The 19,627-nt window shown below is 37.6% G+C and overlaps 1 protein-coding gene across 1 annotated transcript in view; it reads left to right on the forward strand.

Moving 5' to 3' along the window:
* Positions 1-668: 668 nt before the first annotated feature.
* Positions 669-19,627, forward strand: part of kitlga (kit ligand a) — a 57,547-nt gene continuing 38,588 nt past the window's right edge. The window contains exon 1 of the mRNA XM_088340438.1: positions 669-940. Coding sequence (XP_088196564.1) covers positions 926-940 — 15 coding nt within the window. The 5' untranslated portion in view covers positions 669-925. The remainder of the gene's footprint in view (positions 941-19,627) is intronic.

Below are 19,627 nucleotides of genomic sequence, written 5' to 3' on the forward strand. Positions count from 1 at the left end.
CTATCTATCTATCTATCTATCTATCTATCTATCTATCTATCTATCTATCTATCTATCTATCTATCTAAGTATCTAACTAAGTATCTAAGTATCTAACTATCTAACTATCGATCTAACTAACTAACTAACTAGGGAGAAGTTTTCATGGAACCAATTTGGTCTCCAAGCCTTGGGAACTCATGAAAATAGCCATAGGTTCCCGACCCCTGAAGTACGGGGTGGGATTATTTACGTTTTCTTCGTCCCATTCCCTTTCAGCTATTCTGTTATGATCCAATTTATATTTACGCGTGTTCACAAAGGATGAAATTGCCTGAAATAAATAAAAACAAAGGGACTGAATGAAATTTACCATAATACATTGAACAGTGAGTGAACAGCATTACTCAAGGTTAATCGAATATTATGACAAATAGAAGCTGTTGCTTGAGGAGCGCGCGCGCGGTGGTTGCAGAGGGAGGTAGAGGAGGCGTCTCTCTCTCTCTCTCTCTGTTTCTCTCTCTCTCTTACTTTCTCTATGTCCTCTCTCTCTCCCTCTCTTTCTCCAGAGCTCGTCCCTTGCTCTGGATGCAGTTTGCACTCCTTATTATAAAGCGTTGCGCCCTTCTTGCGCGGAAGCCTTCTGGATGTACGCGCGCCGTTCGGACTTTTTTTTTTTTTTTTTTTTTTTTTTTTGCACGCCGCCTGCAAAATTAAGCACTCGTTCACTCACTCAATGACTTGAGTCGCGCAGAGATCACCACTCATCCCTAATTTTTGGGGAGATTTTTATTTTTTAATTTTTTTGAGGAGGGTCTTCTTTTCTCGGATACTAATTTTGACGCGTTGGATATGTGCACACAAGATGATGACAACCCCTTTCCTGCCCGTAGAAGTAAAATAAAATAGGCTTTCGCACACTCAAGCTTGTCCCCTGTCGTTCCATATGAAGAAGCCAAAAGTAAGTGTGACGTTGTTTTGGGATGAATGCATGCAAGTTTTATTGCAATTTGTGTTTTGATGCGTGTGATACTTTTGCAAGTACAGTAAGTGTGAGGCTTTTCTTGCGCCCAACGAGGGTCAATATTTGTGCATGCGGGGGTTAACAGTTACTTCACTTGAAGTGGGTACCCCTGAACGAATCCAAATAGCTTTTAATTAGAATCGTGAAGTGACCATAACGATTCATTATTTCACTAGCGATGTTAATAATAATGAATCTATTATTAATAATAATAACGATGGTGGTCAATAGCTGTGATATCTGTAGCACATAATAATAATTAATGGTTAAGTACATGTTAAAGAAATCTTACTTGTTATTATTGTTTTTTTTGTTACCATATGTGCATTTTTGACGAAAGTTGTCATATAGCTTATTTATTTGATTTCTTTAATTTGCCACTAAATGCACCACAACCCTTAGGACAGTGATTTTCAACCTCTGTGTCGCGACACACTAGTGTGCCGTGAGAGATCGTCTGGTGTGCCGTGAGAAATCATCCAATGTCACTTTTTAAAATTGAAAATTTTATAAAACATTTATGAATCATTTTCTGAAAATATTATGTCATTGTCAAGTGCCTGTGCTGTAAAAACTGGGGGTATTGTAAATTATAATGGAATAAACATACTGTTAAGTGTCATTTTATAACATTTTTGGTTAGTGGTGTGCCGCAAAATGATTCCAATGTCAAAAAAGGTTGAAAAACACTGCCTTAGGACATAATAATTCAGTGTCACTTCTTAATTTATTGGCGAATATTCTTCTGGGATAATACGGTGTTCGAATACACTATTGCTTAAGGGTTGTTTGGTCACTTGCAAGGTATAAATTACAAAAATAACCTGTAGGGGTTGTGAATTGATGTAGTCCTTGAAAACACCGCTACTTAAAATGAGTAGTCTTTTCCTCATTTGAAAGAAGTTTTTTAAATACAGATATAACTGAGCATATAGTGTGGAATTGATTTGTGAATGTAATGTGAGTAGGTTCTGTGATAAGACATGGTCCTGAAATACATGTGTATCATCTGGATTCCTCGATAGATGCGTCGTTCTTGACCACTTACTTTAAATGCTTCGTGGAGAAGATTATGTGTGACACGGTTTGTGAATTGACCGCCCGAGCTTGACTGAGCAGCTTTTGTGTTTTGTAATCATTATACTTCCTCAATTGTTCTCAACAATCCTAATAGATTTTTTTTCTGAGGTGATTTTGCACTATCTGAATGCACCACGTCTGCTTTATGTCAAGCCACCTCAAGTTCAAACCCTTTTGATTTACGTAACCCGTATAAATGCAACATTCCTCCTGAAGCTATCGGCGCTGTCATGTGAAGCAACCTTGTCTATAACATTTGTTTTTTATTTTCAGGAGGATGAAAAATCCTCACTATTCCTCTCAATGTTTATTTAACCTGAAACCAACAATACATTTACATATTGACCGCTTTAGAAAATAATTACTGTTTTAAATGTTGCTTTGATAATCTATTTAAAGTTGATAGAGCAACAAAACATATTCAGTGATGTGTTTTTTTCACATGACAGCAACGATATGATCTTATATATGATATACACTGTATGCGTGTGTGTTTTTTAAATACATTTTTAGTCCTGTGTTGCAAGGCCTCAACTTAATATAATGCTAATTGACGACATCTGTCGATCTAATTTTTACTGCCGTAACATTTTCATGAAACATATTGTATTGCCATAATGATGTTTAATGATGAATACCTTTTCTTCTGATCTTTATTATTATGTCCATTTGTGGCGGGTATACTGAGCGGGCTGTTTGCGCGCCTGCCTCGCAGTCAAGAGGTTCTTGGCTGTTCAACTTCTTGTTCTTGACTTTGGATTCAAATACTCCTTTTGTTGTTTTTACTACTACGATTTCAACTTTTATATTCACGTGTGGGGCATAACACTGGACAAGTGATTCGGCAAGTACTGACATGAGACTCATTACATGTCTGATAGGAACTTGTTTTTTTCCACCGAATTTTGCTAAGTAGAAACCAGGCTGAAGTTTTTTTTTTCTTAAATAGAACAAAACATGGTTTTCATAAGTTTACTGGCTTACCAAAAACATTGAAGTGATGGATTTATTATCTGTACCCTTGCAGTGTTTGTCTGTTTCACTTTCCAAGCGCAAAACCTTCACAGTATTATACGAGCTGTTGGCATATAATATTGCGTGTGAAACCACAGACTATGAGCTGGTTTTCAGTCTTCCTCGCTTCGCTTGCCTTAATAAAGTCCCAGCATCTTTAACAGCTAAAAATATCTCACTTTAAGTCACCAGAAAAAACACGGAAAATTTGTGCTACTGTAGTGTGGTTTAATATGTGAGTCAATCCAAGCAGCGATATTCATTAAAAATGCAAATATAAACTTAATACACCAACCCCACATTGCCACAGTTGTTTTCAAGATCTGATGACCAATGTTTTTTCCTCAAATTACAAGAACAATTTTTGCTAGACAACATGCCGTCGTTGTAGATTTACCATTGAAACTTTTGCATCCAGGATTCACATCAATTTAAAAAGGTTTTACTGTTGGTTAACCTGTAGCCCCATCATGCACATTTCTAATTTGATCAAACAGCTATAACAAACCAATCATATCAGATAATCCACACTTCTTATTTCAAACCAACTGCGACAGCAAATGTACCCATATGCACAGTTCACTGGATAGCAGCTTGTTCACTCCTACTTTATTTAGGAATGTGGGTACGACTTGACAGACTAAGCGATTATTGCATCACAATTCATTGATTTGGTCTTCCCTACTGTTAATGAAACATAATTCAGCTTTTTGACTCAGTCTATGAATACTCATTTCCCTAAGGTACTGTTCAGTTGGCCCGTAACCAACGTTGTTATCTTTGATGTAATGTACGTATCAAAGAATGACCAATGAATGGGAGTTTGTATAAGAATCGCTGATCCAAGCCATTATTCAATCAGATTAGGTTTCTCTTGTAATCACATTTCCTGCAATAATCGGTTTACTTTACACTCACACTGCTCACTGATTAGTCATTTGTTAATGGAGCTAGCCTGAATATGCGCCGAGACAAGTTTAACCAGTCCCAACAGTTTTGACACTACTCCCGTAAAGTTTGGATGGGATCCACCGTCATTATCCTTAAGCTTGTTCAGTGCAAGTTTAGAGCTGACTTGTCTCTGCGAGGAGTGGGCGTTCTTCAATCGTCTGCCTTTCTTTTTCAGTCTCCTTTTCACCAGCTCGTTTCTGCGGGACAATTGTTTTTTTCCCTTTATGTTAACTCCTTTGTTTAAACAAAAAACTCTGTAATTAGTTATAGAAGCAATTAGTTTTTTTTTTGAAAATCGACTGATACAATTTTTAACCTCATCACTTAAAAAAGTAGATATACACTTCAAATTTGCAAATTATTCTTTGGTGTGAGTGGGTACAGAACAAGGAAAATGTGAGATTGGCTATCTACCAATTTAGAGCTGATTCTTTCTCCATTGCCAAAAGTCTGGGCTAGTAATAAAACAGTCAATCGTCCGGACAGCGATCGGTCCAGGATTTATGCCGCTTCTCTTGCTGTAAAAGTCACAAGATCCAGTTACAAGGCTCGGCAAATAGAGAAATAGATGGCTGTTCATGTGGCTCGCAGGTGTAACTTTGGTTTATTTTTTTTACTCAATTTCCCGCGCCCTCCTGTCATGTGAAAATAAGGGCTAAAGAGTTCACCCAATAAAAGCCGTTACCTATTATTTATGGCCCCCCCGAGCCCCACATGGGATGAACGAAAAGATAGCGATTGACAAGTTCTTCCCCGCGGAGAAACTGCCTCTTGGTCTGCAAATTATAAATTCTGCAACGGTTTTACAGTTTAAATCTGCCTGTGGGGCAAATTGGTGGGAGTTTTCGATGAACCTAACAGTTTTACAAATTCTGATTGAGGTGCGATTTACAAGACAATGGGCTATAATGCACTTTTTTATTCATTAAGTCAGGATATTTTTTCAAATTATAGCTCATTCGCCTAACACTCGAAAGGTCCCAGGTTCAGGACCGGGTGAAAACATATGTTGGCCTGGGAGGGGTGCTACCAGGCTGTACTTGTCCAAGTCACACCACAGGAAATGGTGCCCCTATGATCCTCGTGGTGAAGGAATCCAACTAACCAACAAACAAAGTGTAGTGTGTCTATCGTAAAAGAAAACTTCATAACAGGATGGGCAATTTATTCTGGTTCTAGGCTGCCACATTAGGTTAAAAAATTTGGCAGAGGGAGTGGGCCAGAAAGAAAAAAATGATATTTTTTTTGTATCTGTCGATAGTCTTCAATCCGATACACATGCAATACACGAGGTACAAAAGATCATGTAGACTTATAAAATTCTTATCTTTTGCAACTATGACTAAATATGCATGCAGATTAGAGGTAAGATCGGGCCCAAAAAAAGCACCCGAGCCCGACGCAGGCCCGAGGGGTATTAAACCCGACCCGGACCGAGCCCGACTAATTAACTGGATTTGCTGGCCCGGCCCGAGGGGGCCCGAAATTACATATTTTATTTATAAGAAGGGGTGATTTATGATAACAAATTAAACTCTGCCTTTTGTTACAACATCTAGGCCTAAGTGAAATAAAACTGTATAAACATTTACATCTTTTATATTTCTGTGTCTGCACTGCAGATGTTACATTAAGCGACAATCTGTCATTGACGGTTTTTTTTTTTTGAGGTAGCGAAAACATTTAAGGGCGTCCGTCATTTTGACGACTTGATCATTGGGCCATAATCCACAGCAGCAGTAGTAGTACGTCCTTAAGATTTTAGCGCGGCACTATCATTGAGGGGGTGTTGACGTGTTGTGCCCTTTTCCGACTCCTATGCAAATCCCCCCCCCCCTGATCGTATTCTATATAAAACGCTTATTAAAACAATAAAGCGAGCTAATTATAATAATTGGGAGATCCTAGTCTATATAACGCGTTTATTTAAACAATAAAGCGTGATTTTATTCTGCAAATTGCGTTTTTTAACGCGGATGAAAATGTCACCAACGTCAATGTACACTTCCGACAAAAGCGATCGTATTCTATAGAAAACGCTTATTAAAACTCTTACCAGGGTGCGTTTTCCTCGTCAGTTCTCCTCTCTTGAGTTTATCCTTAACTTCTTGTTGGTCCGACTCCATATCGGGGATACCAGGCCAAAATCACGCGAATTTGCGGAGGGGAAGATTATTAAGAGGACAGCATTCACGTCACGTCACGTGCACAGAGCATGCTCTGGCTCCGTTAAAAGCAATTACAGCTCCTTCTCCGTTTTATCCAAATTATTTATTTTATAACAAGTATTCCTTGGTCTAGTATCCATACATAGTTTAAGTATATATTTTTAATGAACATATATTTATAATTATTAATTAATTAAAAAAAAAAAAAAAAAAAAAAAAAAAAAAAAAAAAAAGCAGGACCGAACCCGACCCGACCCGACCGTATGACTGACATTTCAGGCCCGACCCGGCCCGAAATTGCCTCGGGTTCGGGTTCGGGTTCGGGCTCGGGCCATGAATCTTAGCTCTAATGCAGATATCTATATTTACATGTTATGTTTCATTTTATATTTGTTTATCAATAGATTTTGAAACAATCAGAATTAAATGAAAATAGATTACATTATTATGTCCATGTTTTTAAGCACTGCAAATGTGGTAAGGCCAGCTCAGAATTTTTTTTTCCTTGTTGACGTTTGATAGCTATATCAATAAATAAAATAAATATGTTTTAAAAAAAAATGCAAGTACAGAAAAATGTAGCCAGCTATTTTAATAGTGGCCTAGAATGGAGTACATGTTAATTAATGCTTATGAAAAAAAAAAAACGTTTTTTCATGAGGGGGTACACAAAGAGAAACTTGGGAGTGACACAAAAACAGCAATAGCTTATTAGTGTTACTTTATTTTGATATTTTTGATATATTATATTTTTACTATTGTCCTTTGACGAGCTGGATTGAAAAGTCTGACAGGTCCGCAGGCTGTAGTTTGCCCACCCGTACTTTATAGAGTTCTATTTTTATTTTTTTGGGTATCATTTGGGTAGACCTGAGGCTGGCAAAACAACACAACATATGCTTTGCAATATTTCTAAGCATGTCTTCTCCTCTAGATGGTTACTGTTATAAAATTTGCAATTCGGCTTGAAGTTTGTCCGTTGCCAGCTGCTCTTTGATGCTAGTTTTTGTTGTTGTCTTAAACTGTCAGACTGCTCCAACATGTCACAATCAATGTTCCCTCTGAGCTTGCACGGGTCTCAGCAACCATAAAAAGTCTGTGAGCGTCACTTGGAATAAAAGTGAGCATCATCCATTCCAAGTGTGGCAACCAAATCATTATGAAAAATATTCAAAACCTAAAACCAAAATCAAGTTGATCAACTATTTTACATTCTTCTGGCCTTCCACCAAACTACTTATTCATATTCTAGTTCTTCAAAAAGAACATTGGTCATAATATTTATGGCATATGTGGCTAGTTTCTCAAAACAGGATCATTTTTGAAATTCGACAAAATGGAAGGTTTGCAACGAAACGCCACTGATGTGGAGAGGGTGCTGAGGCAAGTTAGAGAAATTTAGCAGTGAGGACTGACCTTATTCTGGGGCTCTCCGTTCTAACTGTGGTCTGTGCAGCCCTTCAAGACTCCTTGAGATTAAGGGCTATACAAATAAACATGACTTGACTTGACTAGTTGGAGAAGGGAGCAATTTAGACATAGTTTTGTTTGCATCAATTTCAGCGTGCAGCAAGGGTCATCGTTTAGGTTTTCTTTTTCTTTTAAACCACAATGTTACGATACTGGTTATTGTGCTGAGCAGGCCAATTTGATTTTGTGGATATCTGGCATTGTACTTTTCAAATCTCTATGACAAAATTCCGCGAAACTTTGTTTTTCCACGGGAACTTCACAAGAAAGTGGGCAACTGACCACAGCTTCACTTTTAAAATGAAATAACAAGGACAGAAAAAGCCAGATGAAACAGTGAGGACTCGCCTATTACGTATTTCCCGATGGGAATTAATTTCAAGGCTTATTTGTTTTAAACATTTACTCAGTCCTCATGGGGTTCCTGTCCTTTGAAGTGGCAGATTTCTCAAAGGGCAGCTTGTCTTTCATTTTTTTTCCATGTCACAATTCATATGCTTGGTGAATTGACATTCACTCGTTGTTGTTTTTTTTTATAAATATGTTTAAGGTTAAAAAGTTTTTATTGTATCCAGGCTCTTTTTAGAAGCTGTGTAAGGATGGGTGAGGGATTTAGAACAAAGGGATACATTAAAGATCCCATCACCCTGTTTCGTCGATTGCAATCGCTTGCTATAAATTGCTGCATAATATTGGCTTGCTATTTTTAATGTGTGAAAGGAAATCAGGGAAAGGAAGAATGGGGATTTAACCCATTTTCACAGTCCTGTGTGTTAAAGACATTCCCCAAAGATCATTTCAGATATTTTTGCTATCTGCAGAGCTACTAAATACTAAGTCTTATGTAGTTTACTACGGCAGTTAACTGGGTTCATATGAGCCCTTCAAATCCTTGAAAATCCTTGAATTTCAGTGTAATGTTTTGGGGGATCAAAAAGTGCCTGAATTTTGAGTGAAGTGCTAGTTGTAAATGCTTGAAATTGTTGCCATGTTTCTCAGTGAGTCTCAGCCTCAAAATGACTCAGACAATGCTCTCTGGTGGCTTCCCTTTGCCATTGCATTTCTCTTCTCACGATTAAACGGAACTGGGATTAGTTTGTACGGCATTTTCTTAAGAGCACAAGAGGACAGGTGCATGCTACACCTAAACAGTGCACTAAGAGTTGAGTATTAGTGCAGGGATTACGAATCAGTTATACGACATATATTATGGGTCATGCAAAAAGTCAGGGTAGAATTTCCCAGTGGTAAGTTGTAATGGGAAGAACTTTCTGCAACTGAAAATGTGAGCTACAAATGATAATTTTTACCCAACGCCTATATGGGGAGTGATTTGTCTCAGAAACAAATAGATTTGTGATTTGCTCAAAATCTCGCAATTATCTGTCTTAAAAAAGTATATGTAAATCGCAGATATATTTTTAACTGTGGGGCAGCATGGCAGGGCAGGGGTTAGCACATGTGCAGCACAGTTCTGAGGTCATGAGATGAGATCTTCCTATGTGGAGTTTGCATGCTATCCCCGTGCTTACGTGGGTTTTCTCCGGGCATGCCGGTTTCCTCCCACATTCCAAAAACATGGATGTCAGGATAATTGGTTGGTTGAAATTGTCCCTAGGTGTGAATGAACGGGTGAATTGTCTGTCTCTGTGTGCCATGCGACTGGCTGGCAACCAGTTCAAAGTGTCCCCTACCCACTACCAGAAGATTACTGGGATGGGCTCCACCACCCCCGCTACCCTACTGAGGATAAGCGGTGCAGATAATGGATGGATGAATAGATTATTCATTGTGGCTCTGCAAAATACATGATTCATGCCAGATTTCTTCCTTTAATGGTACTGGAGAACTTGTAAAAATGGCTCTGAAAGTCCTTAAAAACGGATGGAATTTGGCCATGAAAAAGGTCTAAAAACCCTGCAAATTACGAGATGTTTTCTATGAAAAAGAACTATAAAAACTGTAAGAAAAACACACATTATTTATTCTTGTATTGCAAACATTCATTGTTACAAATATTAACAGTTCAGATTCAGATTCAGATTCAGATTCAGATCTACTTTATTGTCATTCTAGTACACGTGTATACAGAACGAAATGTCGATGCAGTTATATTTATATATAATTTTTTTCAATAAATCTATTAAAAATCGCTACTTTTGGTTTGCAGTTATTTAACATTGTCAAAGAACCACTTTCAACATAAAAATACCAATCTTAAATGCTACTAGGAATACATTTCCTTATCTAAAAACGAAGTTGGAAGGACATTGTCAAAGTCCCGTCTTCCGGCCTGTTGCGTTGTAGAAAATCTGTGATTTTATCAAGCTTAGGTTATCGCATTGTGGGTCGCTGTCTTGCTGTGTGAGAATATGACAATATCCTGGATTTATTGTCTACACTTTGTTGTACCAAGTCAAATCTGACTGTCATTCATTTCTGGGGTTTTGGGGGGTTTGTGATTCAATGCAGAATCAATTTTTGATTTTTAACTAACAATTTTTATTCTAAATATTTTTTGTTTCATTTTTACTTTTATATATTTCCATTGATTGATTTCTTCTGCATTTTACATATATTGAAAAATGTATTCATCTATTCCACTGTGTAGTAGTCTAGAAATTTGTGAGATTTTTGTTTTTACCTCACAAGTTGTGTACTGTAATCGCTATTTCCCACAAAAACAGCAGATGAACTACACAAACTTGACTTCAAAGGTGGTTGTGTTGTGACTTCACAGTCTAAACTGTTGGCATTCTATAACCTTGTATTCCATTAGTTAACATTCAAGCTATTTCTCATGTCTGTTTTGCTCATCTTAGTGAACCTAAAGCACTGAAGTGTGCTGTAAAAAACATTTGCTACTGTAGTACAACCTTGAACAATTTGTGATTTGTCATTTGACATCAGCGTCTGCCAATATCTTGGGCGGTACAATTGTAATTATTTTCAGTTACTGGCGCATTAGTGTGTTGCCAAATAACTTTTGTGTAAAGTAGATATTTTTTTGGGTTGTAAAGAACCAGCAGGACTTTAATATTTATAGTACATCTTGGTTAAAAACATGGCAATCTTGACCGCAGTGAACCTTTGATGCAAAACAAGTTCGGCCCAAAATGTCAATTATTATGTTTGGGTCGGGTTGGGCTTCTCTCGTGCTGACTTTTTAAAAAATTATCCATTGGTCATTGTAGTTTTTTTTCCTCTCCGATGAACTCTGTCCTCCTCTTGCGATTTGTTGGCGCACTTGTTGGCGCACTCGTTGCTCTTTTCAGTGGCGCACTCCTCCCGAGTTCTCACAAATACAATAGAAAATTTTCGGTTTACTTTAGGCTCGGTATTTCAAATTAAGTTAATTCGTGGGGCTCGGCTAGGCAGGGCTTTAATACCATGGGGCCCGTGTCGGGTCTGGCAGGATTTTTTAGGCCCGATCTTACCTCCACCGTACATCATTCACTTACAGATATTGCTGTAGGTCTTTCAGGTTACGAGTCCTCGAATTGGATTAATTTTCATATTTAGTTTTAAGCTTTGTTCTTTGAGCAATAATTTGAGTTATGAGCAATCCTATTTAAACGTCATCACTCAAGTGAAGTATTGTTAGCTGCACCAGTTTATATGATCATGGCCAAACAGACTGTTGTTTTTGATGTCACTGATATTACCTCATTTATTGGTTTTACGTTACCTTAGATAATGTTTCATTATACATCCAATGAACGGCATATTTCTTAATAAAAATCCCATTAAAAATGTTGTGAGGCTTGTTCTGCGCGTAACAACAGAGTTTAAGACGTCTGCAGGCCAGCCGTGTTGCTCATGAATTGTTCTAAAATGTGAACCACCCTGGTTGTTTGTTTTTTTTATTTTCTTTCTGAGTTTTAAAACAAAGGCAAGGGCCACATAAAATGATGCAGATCTGGCATGTGGGTTTTAAATCTGACACCGGTGGTTACTAATTGATAAAGCATGCTTGAATGAGAAGCACAACATCCAAACCATACAACCAAACAGAACAGCCCGTGTGGTTGATTGAATTTCCTCAGTACAAAAGGAACTGGTTGAATGAGTTGGGCTAGTTCAATTATTTTTTTGGGTGGCGTCAATCATTGCGTTGTTGTACCATCACCCTTACAGTGCACGGCAAAGGTTCGCAGCGCATTGCAGGCACAATTTAGATAACGAGCATGGAATTTGGTAAGGTTACACATAATTAGCATGACCGCCTGCATTATACAGAACATGTTCCATGCTGTGCAAAATGAGAAACTCTTGTTGAAACAGTACTGTATTATGTAAACTCTCAACACATATGCTACCATTGGAAACACAAACCTTATTTATAAAACGTAGTCCTGTTTGAACAAGCTTTACAATGCAATGTTTATCTTTAAACGCTCAAAGTTTGTTTTTTTTTACCTCTGAGTGATTTGGCTACTCCAAGTATAGTACAAAGAGAGGTTGCAGATATATAACATTGTAATTTCCCTCCTCTCACCAGAAATATAGTGAAAAATAAAACGAACTAATTCCGTTTGTCACTCATCTCACTCTCTTTCCTCGGACTTTCATTTTGGTCGAAAGAAGGTGAACTCGCCCACTGCATTTTTGCATTACAACTTTTTAAACAATGCGTGTGATGAGATGTCAGTATTTTTGAATTGCAAGGAAGTGGGATCATTTCAATAAATACAGGTGTGTTTAGCGCTTCACAAATCATTGTGTGACTGTACTCGCAAAAAGTGTGTGGCTGATCTTGTGTTCATGGTACCGTGGGAAAATTTGGTCTGTTTTGCTCTTTGAGTTGAAGGCAATAACAATGAATGTTTTTAGTGTGTAAGTAAGCGGTAAAAACTACGCTGTATATGCCCTGTGTATTTTTTTTTTTGCCTCATATTAAAGAATTGGGAAGTTTATTTGTCGTATGTGGTTTGGAAAAAAGAAGACAGAAAATGGCTAAGTTATGCTGAGGTGAGATGAGGCACTTATGTCTATGACGACCCTCTGGTTAGTCAAACAAGCTCATTAGCTCACTAACTGATTAGCCACAACGTAATACCCAAAGGGATTTTGTTGTGTAGATCAATCCTAGTGCATGGTCCCGATCAGTTGGTCAGCCCACGAGCGGCTAATGGCATTAGCGTAGTAATAGCGGACCAATTTGTAGTAACTCGGCACTGACTTCCTCCGTGAACCAATTGTAGCATAACGCCCGAGAGGAAATACATTTGTCGGTTATGGATTCCACTTTGGCCATGTCCCACAAACTCGGACTTGTGAAAAGATGAAAATGAGTTTAAAGCAGTATTACAAAAACTCTGGGATAAATTGTTCTGAGTCTGCCCATTATAAGGGTTTCTGCAGGATTTAGCGTTTAATCAGGATGTCTTAAGTTCATTAACAAGCATCAAATAGCATTAAATGGATTGCTCTGGCATTAAGCCCTTAAATGTTATATTAAATGCAATACAGTTGATGCTTTACTGTTTTTTGTGTAGAGAACTTAGTGTATAAGTCACTGAAACATAATTAAGTCTGAATTTTGGTAGTAGTCAGTAATGTAATCCAACATGTATAACACACTTCTTTTTACCTAAAAAAAAAACTTTAAATTTGGGGTGTGTGTTTCCTCAGGTTTTAGGATTTAAGGTAGTATATTACGGTATTTGAGCAATGATTGATCAGTTGAAAAATATCGCTGACCACAATTGCAACACATCGGATGCAACGGGAATCAAACCCAGGTCAAGCTGTGATAGCACTGAATATTAACCACTGGACCAGTGCTATAGATGTCACACACAAAAAGGCATTTCATTATTGTATCTCATTATACTATTTTTATTCATTGTACCAGAAAGGAGTGTTAAGGAACAGAGGAAACAGAAAGTCGTCGTAAGATATAAATAAACGCAAAACACGACAAGGGAAACAACTTTTTGGTGTATTAGGTCAAGAATCCGACTTTGAAGGTCATTAAATAAATACAGTACATTCTATATTCTATGTTGGTATTGTGTTTATGTTGTCAATAAATTATTTCAATCATATATATATATATATATATATATATATATGTATATATTTTCAAATCATGTGCGCACACACTCAACAACATCTGTAACATACAATGCTTATTCTGACCTGAGAAGTGAAAAAAAATTGACATCATTTGAGGTTTTGCGTTATCCACGAGTGTGCGTTATATACAAAAAAATACAGTTTATACATATACATACAGTATATGCTGATTACTGATTTAGAATGAGAACAAGTAATTGAGCTTTGTCTGGTTTTGCATACAAATTGCGCTAGAAATGAGTTCTGAATGAATACTAATGACATCTAGAAGCAGTAAATTACTTAGACACAAACTTATTCCACATTTCACACTCCTCACAACTGCTTAGTGTATTCTATTTAGTTTTGAAATACCTATTCTAATTCTAGCTTAAAAATACAATACAAAACATTACTGGAATTTTTAAATTAACTAAAAGATGTAACCACATTAGAATTTGGCAACATCCAAGATTATCTCTCCACTGTTGAAGGTTCTTGGCCTGTTTTTGGTCGTGGCAAAGTTGGCACCAGACCATTCCTTATTGTTGTCGACCCAGTTCTTTTTCAGTCTTTGTCTCCTCCTGCCTCCTTAAACTGTGCCCTGGCGACTTATCTTGGTCAGTCCTGATGACCTTGCGACGTGACCATACCACTGAAGTTTCCGTCTGCGCAGTTGACAACAGTTCTTTCGAGGGTCCAATGTGCCTTCTGATGGTGTTGCGCATCGTTTCGTTTGTCACATGGGCTAAGTGGCTGATGTTTCGAAAATTCCAGTAGCATCGTATCTCCATGGCCTGGATTTTCTTTTCCAGTTTTGCTGTGAGAGTCCATGTCTCACAAGGCGTATAGGAAGATGGAAGTAACCAGGGCTTGGATGAGTCTGATCTTTGATTTCACTGTTATGTTCTTGTCCTTCCAGATGGTTTTAAGACTGGCAAGTGCTGTGGTTTGAGCTATTCTGGTCATGATTTTCCAGTTGTGATATGACAGTTCCAAGATATTTAAATTTCGTGCTAGATCTCTTTGGTTGATGGTGATGTTTGTAATGATACCTTGGGGATTATTGGCCGTTACTTTTGTTTTTTTCTGTGCTAATTTCCATGCCATACTGGCTTGATGCTTTGTCCAGGCGATTGACCAGATCTCTGAGTTCCTGTTCGTCTCCTGCCAACGCAGCAATATCATCAGCAAAACAGAGGTTAGTGATGTTGTGTCCCCCAATACCACCTTCCTGTTACTCCAGTGCTTCGCACATGATCCTCTCCAGGGAGATGTATTTACGTTCACTAAAAATATAACCACATTAGTATTTAGTAACCATATTTGTCCATAGTTATGTTGATTAACAAGTGATGTGATAAAATTGAAAATTTAACATGTGCCATTGATTTGCAATGAATCGCGATTAAAGCATTACAATTAATTATGATGATACATTTTATGACTGATAAAACTATTCTGTAAAAAAAAGTTTCCCAGTTTGCATGTAGGACCTGGACAGTAAAATATATTTGAATTGTATTAAAATATATTACACTCAACTTTCTGATATTTGCAGGAACCTGGAAAACGTATTAAAAATTGTTATTTTATTCTTATGACACATCACATGCTGCATCATCCATGGTTTATCTAGTGTCCAAAAAAACACATTCCTATGTTTGTGATGTGACCCTAACCATTCAGAAAACACATTAACGAGAGAATCATGCTTGGTTTGTGTCACAATAAGTGACAGTAATGGTCTCAAATGACAAGTCACCAGGTCTATCGCTCATCAGACTGACGAAATGGATTGGATCTGCTTGGAAAACATTTAAAACTGTGATGTATTTACTGTGGGATCAGGATGCCCTGAAGGAGAGAAACACACAGCTGGAAGGTTATACCTTTTTTAGGAATGTTACAAGTCATTTGTAGTGTTCTTTTTTCCCTGAATGGATTTAGTTTGATTTCTAACAGAATGTACATAGAGAAAATGCTTCATTACAATGTGCAATGATGTCTGTTCACACATAGTACTTAGAATTTGAATTTGGAATATTGTTATAGAATAAAGTTTGAGCAAATCAAGTGCCAGTCATAGGTGATTAGTAGGCAGGGGATCAATTGTCATGTCATACATTGTTGTTTTTAGCGTGACCTCAAAAAAGGGTCATCGCTCAAATAAATCCCACACCCCCGATTAGCTGCCGGGTGTGTTATCGGCTTACGCTTCCCTTAAATAACCTCCCTTTTTGCATAGGGTAAAACAAACAGCAAGTAGTGAGTTTTGATTATATTGTTTTTTTTAGCTCCTCAATGCAAAAAGCACTGACTTCCCAGAGCAAAGATATGTATGTGCAATGCACACTCTGTTTCCAGCAAATAGTCCCATTAAGTTTAGTTCAAGTCAATGCAAGTTGGGTTTGGAATGACCTAGTTGTGTGATTCTGAAATTTGAGGGTTCCAAAATGACACCTTGTTTGGGTTTTACATTTGGTACCAGAGTCAGGGTTTAAAGGCAATATTGCAAAGGAATGTTTTAAGCCGAGGTTAGAATTTACTGTGGTCTTGAACTTTATTCTGCTTCACATTGCAATTTGGGTCATAGTTTCAAGCCTGTACTCATTTTGAAATAATGATATTACAAATTTGGATTTGGTTATGGTGCGGTGAGATTTCACATAATGGACGTCAGTCATTATTTCAAGCATCGGTTTGACTTTTAGATGGTTGTCAGAATTATCGTTTTGGGTTTGAAAGTTCAATACATTAATATTTCCAGTCAGATTTGTCCTCTTGCTTGTGAAAAACTAAAAAATATGAACATGTTCAAATAGAAGAGCGGATAACACCCCAAACTACACAGCAGGCATTGAGTTGCCTGTCGAATTAGTAGTAGAAAACTCTCCAGCCAAGTGTCTCCTGTTTGTCTGTCTAACGTCTGTTCTTCTTCATCCGTATTAGATCGAGCGCTTTAAGTGCTCCTTTGCAGACGGGCAGAGCTCAAAGGCTAAATCAATTAGCAGATGAAGGGCAGTGAGCGAGAGTCCATCAGCTGGGAGAACGCGGATGCTTCCTGTTTTCATGCCTACCTCGGTATTCCTCATTTTTTCATACACAGCTCAGTTGTCTTATTTTTATGAAAATGTTCAGTGATAATGATTCAAGAGCTGTATAAAAACTTCAGTGGCGGTCAGGATTTTCTTTATCTATATGATTTTAGTGCTAGCTGCGAGTGGGACGGACAACTTGATGGTTTTATGTGAGGTTCAAAGAGAATCGTAGTATTAGTAGATGACTTTGTTAAAGGCAAACCGTCAAAAGCAGAGCAGGGTACTACTCTCATGGAATGATCCAAGCAAAACATATTTAAGAAACTCTTACATGCTTGGAATTTGTCAGAAGTTTGAATATGCGGACACAATGGCTACGTTTACATGTCGGCAATAGTACCAATTGAAACTGATAATGCCACTATTACGGTTGTGTAAAGCCAGGTGGTCCGGCACAGAAATCCGATTACGGTCTGAGTCTGACTTTGAGTATTTTGATTGTAATTGTTCGGTTAGTCCTTTCATTTATTTAATTAGTTGTGCATGTATACACATTTGAGGATGTATTTTGGCGCAAAGCACTCTGGTAGAAAGATACACACAAACTCCTCTGACTCGCTAAAAACGCCTCTCGTGTATTGGTTAATTTCTCCAGGATAATTCTGTTTCATTATCTTTCCCTACAGCGAATATGCTCCACTGCATCTATAGTGGATGTCACAGTTGTATATATGTATATATAGTGTAAATCTTTGTTTTTGTCAAGCCACATACGAGCACTGCTTGTAAACAGACAGCAATTGAACTAAATTTTGGAGTTCGACGGAAACAAGTACTGTACTTTGTTTAATTTGGTGAGGGGCATGAATCAATTCATCCTTTACTTAATGTCAAAAGATAAATGTGGAAACATTTATTTGTGTACTGATGTCGCTTTGGTTTTGTAATCAGAATAGAGTACTTGCAAACACCATGTATACAAGATTATTCGTTTAATTTCTAGACATGTAAAGTATTCATTCGGATTGCTCCAAAAATCTGACTTCTGATCCCAGTCGGACTATTCCCTGCTGCTAAAATAGTCATTGTCTTGTTTCTTGAGGCATGTCTAACCATGCCTACCAAATTGCATGTTGCCAAAAGAAACTTTTATACCTTTGTGTTTTATTTCAAGCCATGGATATGTGCTGCAATTATCATTAAATACTTACTTCTAAACAAAATTTATATGTGCTCATTTTTAAGGATTGTCTTTAGAGGCAAAACTCTTAAGAAGCACTAATAACTTCCCCTTCAGCCAATGTGCAACAATCATCAACTACAACAACAAAAATATCTAGTGTCTGATACAAGTGAAGCCTCACTAAATTGTTCACTTTTCACATTGTTCATTGTGTTATGCATTCTGATTGGCTAAAAGGTCTCTATGCCGCCATGTTGATCACATTGATGTTTCAAATTATTATTTAACAGTAGGGTAATTATTTGTTTAAAATGGTTTATACAGTACTTTTAGATGCGAAACAAATGCTAGAGCCTGTAAAAAGGTTTGTTTTTTGTTTTAGAGTAAAATAAAGTCTCTAAGTTTATAATAATTGTAAAAAAAAAAAAGAAAGGTTTGTACTTACACGATTTTGCCTATCACTGTTAAAGGGGAAAGTCACCCCCGCATGAAAAATTATAGTACGCTGAATTTGCCTAGTGTACGTGCTTCAATTTTCATTCCGTGAAATGGAGAGTATAAGACTCACTGTGTGAAGGGGTGCATTCAAGGACCAAACATATCCATAAGTACTGTAACCTCTTCTTAACCCGTGATAACCAAAAAAAGCTCCAGTGTTGCTACCATCAAGCACTAAGACTGAGTCACGTGTCGAAAGACAAAACCTCAGTCATGTGGTCTTCTCTCTTTTTTAAGTACGGCTTACGGCAACTACCCATGAGTTAGACGTGCCAACCAAGTGTCCGTTTGCTAAGTTCAGAGTTACAGGGGGGAGAGTTTTCCAAAACCTGAGGCAAATCCGGACTGGTGACGAGTCATGAAACTTTGCTGTGATGTTTTGCTCACATGCTATGATGAAATCAAAATCAATTTTGCATAAACTGTGGCTGCTTTTCATTTTTGATGTTGACTTTTGAAACCTCTTGAGAACTCTTGTTTGATATGCATTGATGTTCACGCATGTGTACACTAGGTCTTAAGGGGTTAAAGAACTCCTGAAAATAGCCAAAATGGACCAGAATTTGAGGTAAGATCGGGCCTAAACAGATATAGCCTGACCCAGGCCCGACTGTATTAAAACATGACCCAGCCCGAGCCCGACCAATTACATATTTTCCATTTCTGTGTCTGCAGAGAATACATGAATCAAAACTTTTCCATCATTGTCTGATTATTTTTTTTAAGAGTTGACGGGAAAATTTTAAGTTCTTCCGTAATTTTGACTGGTTGAAAATCGGGCCATGAACCACAGCAGCAGTAGGTCCTTATGAATGTAGCGTGGCATTCTAAGCGAGAGAGAAGAATAGAGACAAAGAAGAACAATGCCGAGTGGATAGTAGACAGTGGCAGGAAGAAGTCCTTTCAATTGACATTGCAAGAGTTAAGTACAGTACCTGTTTTTTTTTCGGACCATGATCTCTCGTGGTCCAAACTACTCACGGCCTGGAAGCGCCTCAGAGTCATCAAGAGAAAAGCCTGGCCTGACCCAAACGTAATGATTGACATTTTAGGTCCGACTTTGGCAAAATTTGGGGTCTGGTTAGAACTTGAGCTAAAGACAAGTTAATGAAATGTCCACTTCAAATAAAATTTGGCAGGCCTTGTGTACTTTCATCTT

Source organism: Urocampus carinirostris, chromosome 7 (genome assembly GCF_059441175.1).
Source record: "Urocampus carinirostris isolate Australia breed hairy pipefish chromosome 7, RoL_Ucar_1.0, whole genome shotgun sequence".
NCBI lineage: Eukaryota > Metazoa > Chordata > Actinopteri > Syngnathiformes > Syngnathidae > Urocampus > Urocampus carinirostris.